The sequence below is a fragment of the Condylura cristata genome, unplaced genomic scaffold (assembly GCF_000260355.1).
Source record: "Condylura cristata isolate star-nosed mole 26May11 unplaced genomic scaffold, ConCri1.0 scaffold00011, whole genome shotgun sequence".
NCBI lineage: Eukaryota > Metazoa > Chordata > Mammalia > Eulipotyphla > Talpidae > Condylura > Condylura cristata.
In genome coordinates, this window is record NW_004567112.1 from 17478664 (window position 1) to 17495214 (window position 16551).

Sequence of the window (16551 nt, forward strand, 5' to 3'; positions counted from 1 at the left end):
ATAGCTATGTGCCCATTAGTCTCTCTAATTGTCAAAAATCTAATTTAGTGTCTGGAGCCCGGGCTGGCCTCGGGTTAAATGGAGGGAGGCAGGCCCAGCCATAAATCTGCCCTCCCAGTCTGGGCTGGTGCTAATTCTGCAGTTAAGTGAGGGGGTGAGGAAGGCAGCAAGATGGGACAGGGAATTCTGGAGAGAAAGGTCTCTGACCCTGCCCGCCAGCTTCTGCGCGCCAGGTCTGAGCCAGGCTCTCCTCTCTTGTTCGGGAAAGGGGCTGACCTGGGGCTCATCTGGATCATGCAGGGGAAATGCCTCAGACATTCCAGTTCAAGAGACCAGAGGTATCCCGGACAGTGTAGCTGGGATTGTACAATCGTCTGCCTCTCCTCTTCATAGACCTACTCTGGGTCTACTGGACTTATTCACTAAACCCTTACAAACTGATAGGTAGGAAGATGACATTTCCTAAGGACTCAGTGAGACTTTGGTGAGGAGTAGACATTCCACCACTGGCTGTTCCACAGTGCGCAAACACATACCACTCTTGGGTGGCCTAGACTTCAAGAAAAGCACTAGGGTGGGATGGCCCCTGAAAGCCTCATGTGGCCTGAGGCAGGGGTGTTCTCTCCACCTGGGTTGGTAATGACCTCACTCCCCTCAGAGTTGCTAATTGAAACCAAGGGGTGTGGTAGGCTCAGCGGGAGAGGCTGGGGGACTGAGAGGGTTCCCTGAGAGGCTCTGCTTCCATCGGGGAGAAAAACAATTTCTCCTGGCTTCGGCTTCATCTCACCAGGCACCCACCCGGCCTCTCCTGCTGCTAACGAAGTGTCTTTAATTAGCAGCCTAATAAAATGCTCTTAATTGGCAAGAGCCAATCAGGAAGAAGGGAGGTCTCCTCCCCTTAGTCATTGCTGATGGTGACAGAGCCTAAGAAACAGACTTCTGGGCTGAATTTTCCAAGGGTATGTATGCTCTGGACTCTAGTCTTTCTGGGGGAAGTGACATAACGCTGTGTTACAAGAGGAGACCCATAACCCCCTAGGCTTGGCCTCTGCTCGTCTGGGCTCAGGAGCCCAGCTGGAGAGTGACAGAAGAATGGATGTCAATGACCTGAGCGGTCTCTGCTGGCTTCACCTTTGGCTGCCTGTCCTCAGTTGTTAGGGAAGAGACTCTAGTGTGGTCTCAGGCAATGAGGGGGCGTCACTTTTCTTGCTTTTGAGTTGCTTGTATGCTAAGTGCTAGTATGCCAGATGCTCTGGTACGTCCAGCTCCAGCAGGGACAGCTCTGTCCTGGGGCTTGCTGAGATCATCTCAGGACCTGAGATCCATCTCAGGGAGCCTGGTCAAGCAGGGAGAGCAACTAGCAGCCCAGAGGTAAAACAAAGGTCCTGCTTGAGACACGGGGATGGAGCGGTGAAGAGGCAGGAGTCCCTTCTGTCACACCTGCAAGGGCGGGCTCGCTAGGGAGCAGCAGTGTTTTTCCCAGATGTCAGAGCACCCTTTACTGTTATAGCTGGTTGGAATCTGGAGATTGCTCACAAATATGAGCGCATTTGTTGAGAAACGTATCACATGCGATGCAAGGGAGATCTAAGTCTTCTCACCCTCTCAGGAAAGAGACTTAAGTTTAGGTTCAGGTTGAGTTGTGGGAGGCTGAAGCTATGGTGACAAGCTCCCAAATTGGACATCACCGTAGCTTTACTTTTATTCATCCCAGGTCACTAACTATGTTGGGGACCCCACATTTGTCCACACCATTCAGCTCTGGTATTTTTCAGTCCTATTTTCTCATGTAAGATTATCTTACAAGCTATCTGTGCACTCCCTTGATACACACATTCATTGAAAAACTGGCTCTCTTGTTGTTGGGGCAAAGAGACAAGACACTTAAAAAATTCACTTTAATCTTATATTTGCAATTTAAGTTACTTTTTTTTCTGAACAGTTAAAAAAACCAAAACACACTATATTACCATGATCCTAGGTTATGAACATATTGGTACACTGACTATATACATCACCAGAACATAATCACAAAAATCAAAGCAGTTCTAGAGAGCAGAGGCCTGGACAGCCGAAAGCTCTCAGCACAGCTCCCATCTGTTGCCAAGCCCGCCCCAGAAAGAAAATGATCCAGTGGACATTACTCAGAACAGTCTGGGTTGGGCTGGAGTGATCAATGATTTGGGAAAGTGTTAGTTTCCTGGGTACCCAGAGGTCTAACCCTCCTAGTCCGTCTTCTTCAGTGTCCAAGAAGGGAACGGGACAGAGGGGAAGTGATGCTTTATCATGCATTGATACTCACACACGCACACACGCGCGTGCAAATGCCAATCAGAAGCTGAGCAAGTGTGTTGCAAGTGTATTGGAGTGCATGGATTTTAGATGCTCTCTGCCTCCAGAAAATTTTAGATCCTAAGTATTCAATTTCCAACAGAAGAGGTTTGTGGATATCAATGCATTAAGTTTTCACCTGAAATCAGATAGCCCAAACCATGCTATTACGATTTTTAGTTTCTCTCCTCTGTGGCAAGGAGTCTGAGGTCACAGATGAACTACAGATTAAAATCAACAACAACAACAACAAAAAAACCCAAACCCAGCTTACCTCCCTAAGAGCAGGCTGTCTTTCTAGCACTGATGAGGCTGCGAATGTGGATAAAGAAGGGGTTCTAGTCTTTTGGCGATCACCTATGTGAATGACACCCAGATTTATCAACTCAGCCTGAAGACTCTGGGTACACTTATTAGACGTGAGAGTTATTCTAGGAAGGGAGAGAGGGGGGCACGGAGAAACAAGGGCAGTTCCCAGGTTCTTCAGTTCCAGCTGAATGGGGTCTGCCAAGCTCATCTAACTGAGGACAGAGATGAGGAGTACGGATTTAAGTAAAAAGGTTTTGCAGGCCCTTTTCTGCCTAAGTATCTTGGATTTTTCCAGAAGCAAGCTTGAAGACTAACCCTGCAGGCCTGCACTATTCTGGGCTGGGTGCTTCCGTGTCAGGCAGGAGGTATTATTACCATGTAGGGAAAATGGAAGACACCAAGTCCAACGACGCCGGAGTATCTGATCTAATTCTAGGAAAGACAAAATCACTGCAATGATTTCTGATATCACACCCCTCCAAAATGGACCTGTTTCCATACACAACCAAGGGCTGTGTTGCTAAGCCAGCGCAGCTGCTCAGACCAAAGGGTAAGAGATGGCCAAGGAGAGTGAATGTTTTCTTCTGTTCAGCTTTTGATTGTACACAAGAAAAATAAAAAGATTTTTCTTAGTTAAGTAGAAACCAGAATTATTTAGAGGGTCCCAGGATCTCTTCCAGTTCAGAAACAAATTACGAGGGCCAGATTTATTACTTGTCAACAGAATTCCAATGTCCCTGTCTTTGAAATTCCTGAAGTCACCAAAAAGAATTCTGTGAAGGAACAAGTGTAAAAGTTCTCTCCTTCACAATTCATGTCCACTTTCAAATTGCACATAAGTAGTCCTCAGCAGTGGAATACACACACACACACACACACACACACACACAGAGGCACGCACACACACGTGTGCACGTGCGCAGACGGGCATGCTGGTTTTGTCCAAGCTCACAAGCGTTCCCAGGTGTGGGAGCACGCGCCACTCCTCGCCTGCCTTTGAAAGGGCTTCTTCCCATTTTTAGGAAACAATTCTTCCAGGCCCTCTTTGCAAACTGCAGAGAGAAGAGATTAGTCTATACTGGAGAAATTTCATTTCAGAGTCAAGAGATGCCTTCAGCTTCTTTTCTACACTTCTTTAAAAGTGTTATCTTCTTTGTCTCTCTTTTCTTTTTAAAAAGGTCAATCTTTACATTTATTCTAGCCCAGTTGGGGATAAGTGATAATCAATTCCCACTGAAATCATGCAGAGATGGTAAGTGGGGTTTACCTTCTCTGGAAATGAACTTCTACTTACCTGATTATTTCTTCTACAATGAACTGGTAAATGACCCCCAGAGCTGAGAAATGTGACTGACTCAAGTTTTTCAGACCACTTAACTTCATTCCCATTTCCATCAGCAGCAGAGGACAACTTGGAGAATATCCTCGACAGAGCTAATGGCTCCCGACTGCAGGGTCCACCCTTGATCTCATTTATGATGTTCTGGACAAGCTTGAACAGTCTGAGAAACAATGCACCTTCAACTGAACCTAGATGGGAGAGCAAAACCCGGGCACCAGTGAATATTCAACAGCTCCCACTTTTGAATAGCAGCATATAATAGAGGGCTAGTAGAGTTATGGCTATTGGGCAGTATTTCGAAACAGCTCAAAACCCATGCCTCTTTATTGTGTTTTCAGGATGGCAGCCCTCTGTCTCATCTATAACAAAATCCTTAACCAATCAAAAAGTCAGCAAGAGTCAACACAACAGACAAGGAACCCTGATAGTGGCTAAACAGAAAACATTTCTCTGTAGTATTTGGTCATAGGGAAGGGAATTATACTCAAGAAATATTTCCCTAGCAATAAATATCATTACACCAGGAAATATTTTCTGAATATAACCTGAATTAAAACCTTAAACACATTCAGAGCAGGAAAGGAAAAATGCCTATGCTTAACCTGCCTCCTAGTATGTAATACCAACATACTGGGTACATCTGGGGAAGAGGATCCTTTCTTGCAAATCAGAGACAAGAGTGCAACTGGTTTTGTCCCTTCCCCTGTGCTGAACAAAAAGGTGGCCTGGCTTGTAGGTCACCTGCAATTGGCTTCCATTCTGATGTTTTTACAGTAACTGGTTAAAAGGGGGCTTTCTTTTATTCAAATGCTTTCATTAAGAACACAAATAACGGCCTGACTATTCCAAGAGACTGCTCCTAGTTCCCAAGGGAAACTTAAGAGTCACTGTGGACTCGGGCTTTCGACAGGCGTGCCCACAAGTCTAGACTGGTGTAGGTCTGCTCCTGCCCCAGGAGACAGCAGGTGCAGCTCACAGCGCTCCTGTTGCCCCCCAGGTCAGGCCAACACACACCTTGGACCTCAGGTCCAGGCTGCTTTGCCAGTGGCCAGGGTCACTGGCCCTTGCTGAGGTTCTTTTGTGTATGTTGCTTACCAATGGCCAGAGAAATGTTATTGTTTGGAGAGTGTAGAGTAAAATAAGGCCAGGAGGAGGAAGGAAAAAAAGGCAGTTTGTGCCCCTTAATAAACCCTGTGTGCTAAACTTCACCCTGATGCTCTCTCCGGCAGCTTTACCTTTAGAAGTATTGGGATTTGGAAAAGCAGGAGGTTGTTCTGCAGTGCAAGGCTGAGATCATTAGATTGACTTTTGAGGGTTAATATTTAATGACCTAAAAAAAAAAATCCACTTTTAATCCTGACTACCTGATCATGGCCATGACAAAGATACAGGCACCTGCTACAGGCCCGCCCTGATGAGGAATCAGATGTGAAATATCATTTGGAACGCACTGAGCGCTGGCCCTGGCCACTTCAAACCTTTCTGTAGGCTGAGCCTTACCAGTGATTTAAGATGAAGTACAATGCTTTTTATTACACATCTAATTGTTAATGAGAGGAAATGTAATCAGCAACTCCTTTCCACACTCTACATGGAATCAAGGAGACTGCTGAGTCCAGAAAAAGATGTGGCCATTGATGGAGCCCAGGAAGTTTCTACCCCCTCCCCCCTTAATGGAGGGGGTGCATTAGCAGAAGAGAGAAGAGTTGCAAATATGACGAGAGTAACCATGTCTGAGAATCCATTGTTGCCACACAGAGTCACTTGCAGCAAAAGCCTGGGTTTGAAATTTTGATAGAACAGCAGTAAATTCTTCCAAATGTTGTATTTTCTAGCTGATCTGCCTCATGCTAACTGAGGACACTCTCTTCATATTCTTTCTTCTTAGGTGAAGTGGGGAAACAGGTTGAAGGGAAGTGGGGGAAGAGGGACAGAAACAGAGAAAGATGGAAGAGGCCTAGATCTTCCACTGTGCATTCTTGTTTCCTTTCTTTCTTGCCCCAGAGGCTATACAGACAGCAGTCTCCTCCTAGGTATAATGGGGCTGGGCCCATCTTTCCAGGCGCTGGGCATTCCTGCAGTTCACAGGGAGGCACTGGGTGCTGCCTGGCTTGAAGTTGCACCCCCTGTCCCCTAGAAGTGGGCCAGTCCCAGAAGGCTACACAGGGTAGAAACTAGTTCTTCTGCTTAATGGCAAAGCAAGAGAGATTCTGGCAAAACACTAAATATATTTATAAGTCATCTTTGTCTGGAACCAAATGAGGAAAAAACAGGTGCAGAGGGGAAAGGAGGGAGGTTTAAAGTTCCAATCATTCATGAAAGATAAGAGACATCTTCTGATAGCAGCACTGAAGCAGTCAGCTGTGCTGAGCAGCCCGTCCTGGGTCGACTGCAGACCAACTGTGTCCCAACAGGAGTCTCAAAGCCCCGCTCCTCGGCTAGTCCGGGAAAGTGGGTAGTAGTTTGATTATTACTGCTGTTGCTCATCCTGGTATTGGCAGCTATGTTAAATACCGCAACTTTAATGAGTCCTGTGTGAAAACAGAGCAGAGAGTCATTAGTCCCTTTTCCTCTATTTCTCACTTGCACTATGAGAAGAGTATTATCTCAGCTGTCAATTGGGAGAAAGACTTGGAGGTCTTTCCTAATGCCTGCTCCCTGCACATGTCATGCAGAATTTCTGCTAAAGGTCACAGGCCCTACTTGGGGTCTTGGTGGGACTGACTGAAATGATCAGGGCTCCCTTACTCATGCAAACTGATTCTGGTGTTTTGAGATTAAATGTAGTGACAGCTTTCACACGCTCCCTACAGTGAGAGTAGGTGAGGATGGCTCCTAGTTTCGGCTTTGAGTGGCCAGGAACATGGCTGTGCCGTTCCCAGAGTTGGGGAGATAGGGTGAAGCTGCTTGGTGGACAGCACCAGTGCTGTGGATGGGAAAGTGGTGGCTCAATGTGTGCCCAGAAGTGCTCTTGGTACTCTCAAGTAGATGAGAACTGAAGTCCTGAGATAAGGAAGCCTAAGGAGTTGACTTAGATAAGGAAAAAAGCCAACAGAGATCCTTAGGGGATGTCTGTGTTTCAGGGATGAGAGAAAGATAGAGATATAAACAATCAGCGAACCAGGAAGAATATTAAAAATGGCAGAAAGTGGGCCCTCCCTGGTGGTGCAGCAGGTTAAAGCACAGCACTGACAAGCTAAAGCCACTTCAGCATGAGTTCGATCTGCCCCGGAGGTGATCCACATGATGCAGCAGACCTCTCCTGACCTGCCTGCTGCTCCCCTCAGCAGTGTACTTTGTCAATCTGCCTGTTCTGCTCCCCACTCTGGTCTCTGGTGAATCCTCTCACCACCTCTGTAGCTCTGGCCTGTACCCCGGTTCTGTATGCATAAATAAATATTTAAAAAATAAATAATGACCACCTTTTACTGTTATGTAATAATACTACTAAGGACTAAGAGTCTTATATATAAATGTCTTTTAAAAAAAAAAAAGATTTATTTATTTACATACAAGAGATGGGGTACAGACCAAAGGAGCAGGGATGAGAGGATCCACAAGAGACAGAATGGGGAGCAGAACAGGTGGATCTACTAAAATAACCTGCTGAGGGGCGCAGCAGTCGAGGCAAGGAGAGGTCTGCTCCACCATGTGGGTCCCTCCCTAGCTAGGGATCCAACTTGTGCTTCAGTGGCTGCAGATAGCTTCACAGTGCTGCGACTTAACCCACTGTGCCACCAAGGAGGCCCCCATATAAACATCTTAATGCATTCCTCACAATAGCTCTGTGAAGGTATGTACCTTCACTTTACTAATCATTTGCTAATGAGGTTTACAATCCTAATTTTACTAATAGACTAAGGTTCCAGGGAAGTTACTTGCCCCAAGGCACATAGCTAGGATTCTTATGGACTTGCTTGAGGCGGAAGACACATGAAAAGAGTGTGTCTTCTGTGAGAACAGTGAACACTGATGTGAACCAGAGGGTATGAACCACCACACTCAGAAGAACCACTACAAAAGATGTGCAGAGAGAAGTGGACTAGATGTGGCCTCTGCCACAATAACTGCGCTGAGAAAGGAGAAATCATAAAGTCGGCAATGCTCCTTGGTAGCAAATGCAGTTTTCCCAGAGTCTAATGAATATGTCTGAACTGGTTAGGGGAGCAGGCATGACCTGACTATACCACAATATATACATCTATAAAGATTAATCTTCGGATCTTTTTCTGTCTTAGGGGGAGGTAGGAGACCTGAGTGGTAAGAGTGATGCAGGGAATTCTTACCAGCTACTTCTAAGGTCAAAAGACAGCTCTTTTCTTTTTATTGAGGGGGTGGGGAATGGGAGTAGGCATTTAAAAAAACCACCTTTCAAAATAAAATGACAACAAAAAGACAGCACTGTGAAAAGTCAGCATGATATTTCACCAAGAGATTTTTCTACTCACATAGTAGATGTCTCTGGTTAATCAAGAGGGTCTCTGCTACAGGTAATGGTTTGAGGTGGACACTACAAATTGAGTTTTTTTTGTCATTCCCTTTAGTTTTCAAACTGATAAAATGTCATCTTATTTCCTCAATATTGCTACTAGATAAATGGGTCAGGAATTACTAGTTCTATTACCCAGTATCATCTAGGACTGAGGCTGGCTGCCTTGGTGAAAGGCAGCACCCACAGCGTAGCCCAGCCCTGTCTCAAGTTGTTAGTTGCCCCCATTTTACAGGACTTGGAGAAGAAAAGGGCATGAGATGTTTGGATGAGCCAGCAACGCCTTATAGGCAATATTCTGTTTCCTGATCACAACGCTAGGTACACAGGTTTTTTTTTTCATACCTGGGCAAACATGAGGTCAGTGTATGATCATTTATCTGGAGATATAGGTGTATGTTCGAGAAGGGGAGCGAGGGGGTTCAGTTTGGGTAGCTGGGTCATTCAGGAAATCCCAGATGAGGATTGTGTCATCATGTGAACTACTGACAATCTGGAATTCATCAAACTGGAGGCGGAAAACTCTTCCAGAATGCTCCTTTAAAAAAGCAGAAACAAAGAACTTTTGAACTATTCAAAGCTGAAAGGTTACAAATTGAGCAACATGTCAAAAGGAGTCTATGGGGTATGCTAATTTTGTCTATCTTTTAGCTGTTTTAAGACCACAGAGGAAAAACCTAATTTGGATTAAGGCAGGTTGGAAAATACAATATTTTACAGTTTATTTCATACACAATCAAAATAGTATCTACTCGAGCTGCCACATGTCCGACAGCACACCAGCTTCTCCTCAGCTCTCCTTGGCTTAGGCTCATGTCGACATTCCTTAGTACCTGCCTAGTTTTGTCCTCCTTTTGAATCTCTAAGATTTTTCTACAGAGGCCAATGACTGATGAGGAATAAGTGCTGTGCTAGTAAACAGCAACTGATTCTCCCCAATTTTAAAAGCATTTGCACATTTTCATGGTGTAAAATTCCTACCCTGGTCAATTTCAAGCTACCCATGGGAGGTGACTCAGCTTGCAAAACTTATGGACAATTCTTTGGGCTCCTAAGTGGTACAAAAGCCTGTTTTAACACATCATTGGCAATACCATTCACCTGATCGAGGCAGAATATTTGCAGTGTCTTATTTAGAAAGTACTGTCATGCCCCTTATTAGCCAATACTACTGTCACCCCAATGCTCTCCTCAGTAATCTATTATTCCTGCTCATGAACCTCATTTCAATAATATTCACACAGGATGTATTCTTTTGTGCTGGCTTCTTTAACTGAACAGTCTACTTTAACTCTACATCTAACAGTAGTTCATTTTCTTACTGTGAGTTGACATCCCTTTATATGAACACACTACAAAATATTTTTTCTTCTGATTGGTGGACATATAGGGGTGACTCAAAATTTGGCTACTATACCCAAAATTGCTATGGACATTTATGTACAAGTCTTCTGAAAGATACATGTACACATTCACTTAGGAATAAAACTTCTAGCTGTGTAGTAGGCACATGGTTAGTTTTAGCAAATAAAATAAAAGTTTTTTATAAATTGTGCCCCTTGTAATCTAATGGCATTCCAATTGCTCCATATTTTCACCCACAAATTTATAGTCAATCTTTTTAATATTTACCATTTGGTGGGTTTGTAGTGGTATTTTATTGAAGCTTCAATTTTCATTTTTCTAATTTGCTGAATTGTATTTTTTTTCAACCATGAATGGATGTTGGATTTCTCCAAATGCTTTTTCTGCATCTATTGATATAATCATATTTTTCTCCCTTCTTTAGCTTTTGGAAGTGATGTATTACATTAATTGACTTTGATTATTACACCTGCAATAAATCCCATGTGGTCATGGTGTGTAATTCTTTTCATACATTTTTGACTTTGATTTGCTAATATTTTGTTGAGGATTTTTAAAATTAAAGAATTATTCAACTTGGCATATTACTTACCTTTTAAATAATTTCAGAAAATTTCCTTATTGTATAATCACTAAACATATGGACAGTCACAACACTTAAATCTGAAGGAAATGGTTTAAAAAATCCTATCTAATAAATTCATATCAGTTATGTACTTTTACATTACAATAGAATTTAAATATTTTTTATTTTGAATTATAGTAAAAACCAACATGAAAGTTACCCATTTAGTATTCCATTCAGTATATTCAATTGATGTGCAATCAATCTCCAGAACTTTTCAGCACATCAAACAAACACTATGCTCATTAAACAACATTTTCCCATCTTATACTCCCAACCCCTGCTACCACTCCCTGGTATCCATTCTATCTTCTGCTTATATGTATTTGACTGGTTCAGAGATCTCGTGTAAGTGGAATCAAACAGTATTTGTCTTTTCATGACTGGCTTGCTTAACTTATAATGTCCTTAAATTTCATCTATGTTATAGGATATATAGCATTTCTTTTCTTTTTTACAGCTAAATATTATTCATATATGTGTGTGTGTATGCATACACACAAATAATTTGTTGTTTACTTGTTCATCTAGTCATCTATGGACACCTGGGTTGCCTCCATGTATTCTTGCCTATTATGAATTATGCTGCCTCGTTATGAACATGGGTATGCGATTATCTTTGAGATCCCTCTTTCAATTCTTTTTAAAAAAATGTATTTATTTATACATATGAGAACTCGGGTACAGGCCAGAGATATGATGGGTGAGAGGGTTCACCAGAGACAGAATGGGGATCAGAACAGGCAGACTGAAATACACTGTTGAGGGGAGCAGCAGGCAGGACAGAAGAGGTCTGCCACATGATGGAGGTAAGCTTCCTGGCTGGGGGTAGAACTTGTGCTGTAGTGGCTACAGCCTCACAGTGCTGTGCTTGAACCTGTTGTGCCACCAGGATGGACCGTCTTTCAATTCTTTTGACTATATACCCAGAGAGAGAGTACTGGATCATATAGTAATCTACCTTTATTATTTTGAGGACCGGTCATCTTGTTTTTCTACAGAGGTTGCACCACTTTTACATTCTATACAAGAGGGTAAATGAGCTCATAGATGAGTCTATGTGTTCACAAGACATATTAGACTTTTCTCTTCTAATATATTTGTCTGGTTTTGATATTAGAGCACTGCTGCCTCCATAGGATGAGTTAGAAAGTATTCACTGCTTCTGGAGAAGATGGTAGTGAACTGGTATTTATTTCTTCCGTAAACATTTGGCAGAATTCACAAGTAAACCTATCTGGGCCCAGTGCTTTCTGTTTTGAAAGATTATTAATTATTGATTCCTATCTTTAATAGGATCAGATCTATTTAGATTGTCCATGTCTTCCTATGTCAGTTGCAGAAGATGGTATTTTTCAAGAAATTGATCCATTTAATCTAAGTTATAAAATTTGGGAGCAAAGACCTATTCATAGTATTCCTTTATTATCCTTTTAATAGCTATGATCTGTAGTGATGCCAAACCTGGTTTAATAGCAAAATCAATGTAATATACCAACAAACAGAACAAGGGTAAAAATCACATGATCATTTCAATGAGTACAGATAAAAAGCACTTACACAAAAGGCAATATCCATTCCTTATAAAAAGTCTCAACAATCTACAAAGAAAAAGAACGTCCTAACCACTTTATAAATGAACCTACAAAAAAGCCTATAGCTAACCTATGTCTATAGGTAAATATATATAAAATGCTGGAAGACCAAGTGATTTTTCCCCCTGGAAAAGGACATCCATTTTAGCAGTTCTTTTGAATATTGAACAAGAAAGAAAAACTAAAGATAGACAGATTAGAAAAGAAGTAAAAGTGTATTTCTATATACTTGCCACAAATAATCTAGAAAATGAAACTTTAAAATACTATTAAAAATGTGAAATACTTAGGAATAAGACAAAAGGTTTGTGAAAACTCTATACTGAAATATAAACCAGTGTTGAGGAGTTTAAAAAGACCTAAATAAATGGACAGATATACTGTGTTCATGAACTAGAAAACTCAGTACTGCTAAGAAGTCAATTCTCTCTAAATTGATCTACAATAAAAACAATCCCAACAAAAAATCCCAGATTTATTTTGTTGTTGAAATTCACAGATTCTAAAGTTCACATGAAAATTCAAAAGAAATTCAAAGGACTGCCCACAAAGAGCTATTACAAAGCTGCTGTAGCCAGTTTCCCCATATTGGCCTCATGCTGGACAAAAAGAACAATGGAGCTGAACAGAGCTGTAAGTAGACCCAACAGTAATTTCTGATAAAGATGCAAAGGCAATTTAGAAGAAAAACAATAATAGTCTTTTGAATAAATGGGACTGGAATGATTGAATATTGAAATACATTTTTGATCCATACTTTGTACTACTCTCCTAAATTAACTCAACATGAATTGTATACCAAAATGTAAAATTTAAAACACAGAACTTCAAGAAGAAAACAAAAGGCAAAATCATGATTTTTGGATTAGGCAGGGATCTTAAAAATATAATAGTAAATAACACAATCCATAAAAGAAAAATTAATTCAATAACAAGAATTTCTGCTTTTCAAAAAATAGTTTTAAGGGACTAGAGAATGGTGCCATGGAAAAAACACAAACTAATATTGACAGAAAGTAGATTGGTTGCCTGGGGACTGGAGAAAGAAAAAAAGGGGCAGGCTGGGAAGAAGGGACGTTGCAGGGGTCAGAAGATATGTTCATTATCTTGGTTGAAATGACAACTTTCCTGGTATGTACATATGCATAATTTATTTAGTCGTGCATTTTAAATATTATAGATCAAGTATATGTTAATAGCTGCTTTTAAAAAATTAGTAAAACAACTCAATAAGTAAATGATGCGAAGATTTGGACAGACAACAAAACATTACACAAAAAGATGCCCTAAACTACTAGTTATCATAGAAATGCAAATTAAAATTACAACCACTATACACCCAACTCAAATGGTAGTGTTTTTTAAAATGGAAACTATCAAGTGCTGTCAAAGGTTTGGAAAAATGGGATTCTCATACACTGTTATGGAGATATGAAATGGTTTGCATTTGCAAACTCCCAAAGTTGGGAAATAGCTTGGTAGTTTCTTTAAAATGCAAATGCATATTTATCATAGGACCCAGAAATCACATTCCTAAATATTTATCCAAGAGAAAACTACATACACACACACACGTATATACATATATATGTATATGTGTGTGTTTGTATATATATATATGTATGTATGTATGTATGTGTGTGTTTATATATATATATATATATATATATATATAAAATCTGTATGAGGGTATTTTCAGTATCATCAAAAACTGAAAACATTCCAAATGTCCTTAAGCCAGTGAATGAATGAATAAAGTGGCTCATCCCCACAATGGAATACTATTCAACAACAGCAACAAAAAGACACAGTAACTGTATGAATGAATTTCAAGTCAAGTGAAAAAAGCCAAACATAAAAAAACTACATACTCTATGGTTTAATTTATATGACATTAAGACAAAAAAGATATAGGAATAGAAAGCAGATGAATAGTTGTTAGGGGTTGGGAAGGAGAGGGGACAGATACAAAGAAGTATCACTTTTGAGGCAACAGAAATGCTCTATATCATGATTGTGGTATGTACACAAAATTCATACAACACTATAAATGGGGGCAAATTTGGTAGTGTGTATATTATACTTCAAAAACCAGACTTAGATTAACTGTAAATGAGTGAAAGTACTTACATTAAAAAAAAGTATAAAACATGCAGGTATAGCATGTCTGGTGCTGAAAAATGAACTTTAAGTAAGGAAGACAAAGAAAGGTATCTACTATTGTCCAGAGCAAGAGACTGCCTAAATGTTGCGAACCTAGATTCAGTACACTGGGCTCAAAAAGCTTCCTCACACCATTTTCCTGGGTTGTGCAAAAATTCTGTGTTCCCTGTTACCCCACCTAATTTTTTTTAATGAAAGCAGCTTTTAACTTTAAGCCATTTTCTAATCTGGACCTTTGGTAAACACCTTGATAAAGAATGCTGTGCTTTCCATGGTGACATTCCTTATTCTGAGTTACTTTCAACCCCCCTCAGCACCCTTCAAGTCCTTACGTCCAAGCAAGGGGTTATATGAGGAACAAAAATGGCAGGATTCAAGTTGCTAGAGGCAGCATGCCTTGACTAGGACCCAAAACGAAGTGGCTGGCCAGGGGTTCATGCGACTCCCATGGCACTTTCTGTGGGCACAGGTGTGCAGGCCCTCAGTTCCTGGACAGGCCCCAGCCTGAGTGATTATGCTCCCTCTCCCTAAGCGGCCCCTGCTGTTTCTGGTGGATACAGAATTCTTATTCACTTCCTGTACTAGACTTGTGTAGAGTTGCTGTGCAGCTGTTAAGCAGCTGCAACACTCCTTTCCGTATATAGTCTCTAAAGCACTTCTGGATGAAAGGCGCTATATAAACATATTTTATCGTCATGTAGTGGTTGCCTTTCACTTAGCAGTAGGTTATATGAGGTTCTAACCATCAAATCTGGATTTGTATTCCACAGCACAGGAATGTTTAATTTCTTCCCCTTTGTGCTCCCCAACCCCCTCCGAAAAAGGCTCTTACCACAAGGGTCCGTAGACAGAGAGTCCCTGCAGGAGCACGGGGGTCTAAAGCAGCCACAAGATCCCATACTTTAATTTTTCTAAAGATCAAAAGGGGGACAAAAAAAATCTTAGTTTAAAAGAAAAATTAAGGGAACACTGCAAGAATGGCAAAAAGTCACAGCAACAAATACGTATGGTGAATGTAATTTATATGGTAAATGTAGGAATATAAATAAACGATTTTGTTTTAGAGACTTGATTCTCATATTCATTCTTGGATAGAGGTTATTGAACTTACTGTAACTGAAATGATAGATGAAGTGAAGATAAAAGAGCTACACTTTTAGAAATGACTTAAAGAGATCAAAGTTCAAGATCCTACCATACTAAGCCCCAAAGACACTGTACCCAGTGTTTCAATTTTCTGAGTAAGTCACTCTTTTGTAAGCATATCTTGTGGTACTGGGCTTGTCCAGTTCTTTGCTTTATAGGTAAAAACAGACAAATATAACCAAATCACCAAAATATAAATGAAAACAGTGAGCAAACAAGTGCAATCAAATCACTGGGACAACATTTTAGAGATGAATACAAAGACATCAGAAATAATGCTTCAGATCTTTTCTGTGAAATGTAAACTCTTTTAGAGAAGAGGAAGGGCTATATTGAACATCTAAGGTAAGCGGGATTAAGATGTAGATTTTCCTTAAATCTTGTTAGCAAACTCACCCATCATAGGCGCCACTGACTATCCTCTTATTATCAAATCGAATACAGCGCACCAATTCCTCATGGCCTTCTAACACCCTTAAACAAGCACCACATTCTATGTCCCATAATCTGCAAGAGAAAATTGTGTCATGTGATTTTTCACCAATACTTACTTCTTTTCTAAGATTGGAATGTAGTAATAATATACTTCATATCTTTAAAAAAAAAATCAATACCCATGCAAAGATGTAGTACCTTCAGTGAAATTTATACCTTTCTGTCATAAAAGTCAGGTAGAAACTCAGATTTAAATTCAAACATAATATATATTTTCCAAGCACAGTGATTTATATAATTTTGTAACTAGGAGCTCTAAGACATAAAAAGGCTGAGTTCAAAGCACACAGCTGCCTGTGAAGGAAATGACCTAGCTAAGAAAATTAATGTTTCTTGAAAAAACCAGTAAGAATGCGATGCAATGTCAGTGACATCCTGTCCTCAACAAAGTACATCTCACTGAGGACACTTCACTCCCTGCCCAGAACAGTCTGTCTCATATAACAGAAATACAAATTTAGTCCTCAAAAACTTAACTTTGAACTAATTTAAGAAATTATGCTTTCAGATCAATCTAAGTGATTCTAGGACTGAAAATTTCGTAGAAGTAGCTTGCTATTTTTAAAAAATGGTCTTTTCACCCTTTTTGAAAGAAAGGAATTGACAAATCTTCCAAATTCTATTCATATCTGTGTCATTCATCTTTATGAAAATAACAAAAATTACTTAGGCTTTTTAGTTCTTTATTAAT

General features: G+C 40.6%; 1 protein-coding gene across 5 annotated transcripts in view; it reads right to left on the bottom strand.

Annotated features, from left to right (window-relative positions):
- Positions 1 to 1892: 1892 nt before the first annotated feature.
- The window catches only part of BTRC (beta-transducin repeat containing E3 ubiquitin protein ligase), a 156062-nt gene continuing 141403 nt past the window's right edge, over positions 1893 to 16551 (bottom strand). For all 5 annotated transcript variants that reach the window (XM_012723718.1, XM_004680520.2, XM_012723720.1 and 2 more), the window contains 4 exons: positions 15762 to 15872; positions 15052 to 15130; positions 8817 to 9009; positions 1893 to 6513 (listed from right to left, as the gene is read on the bottom strand). In XM_012723718.1, coding sequence (XP_012579172.1) covers positions 8848 to 9009; positions 15052 to 15130; positions 15762 to 15872 — 352 coding nt within the window. In that variant the 3' untranslated portion in view covers positions 1893 to 6513; positions 8817 to 8847. The remainder of the gene's footprint in view (positions 6514 to 8816; positions 9010 to 15051; positions 15131 to 15761; positions 15873 to 16551) is intronic.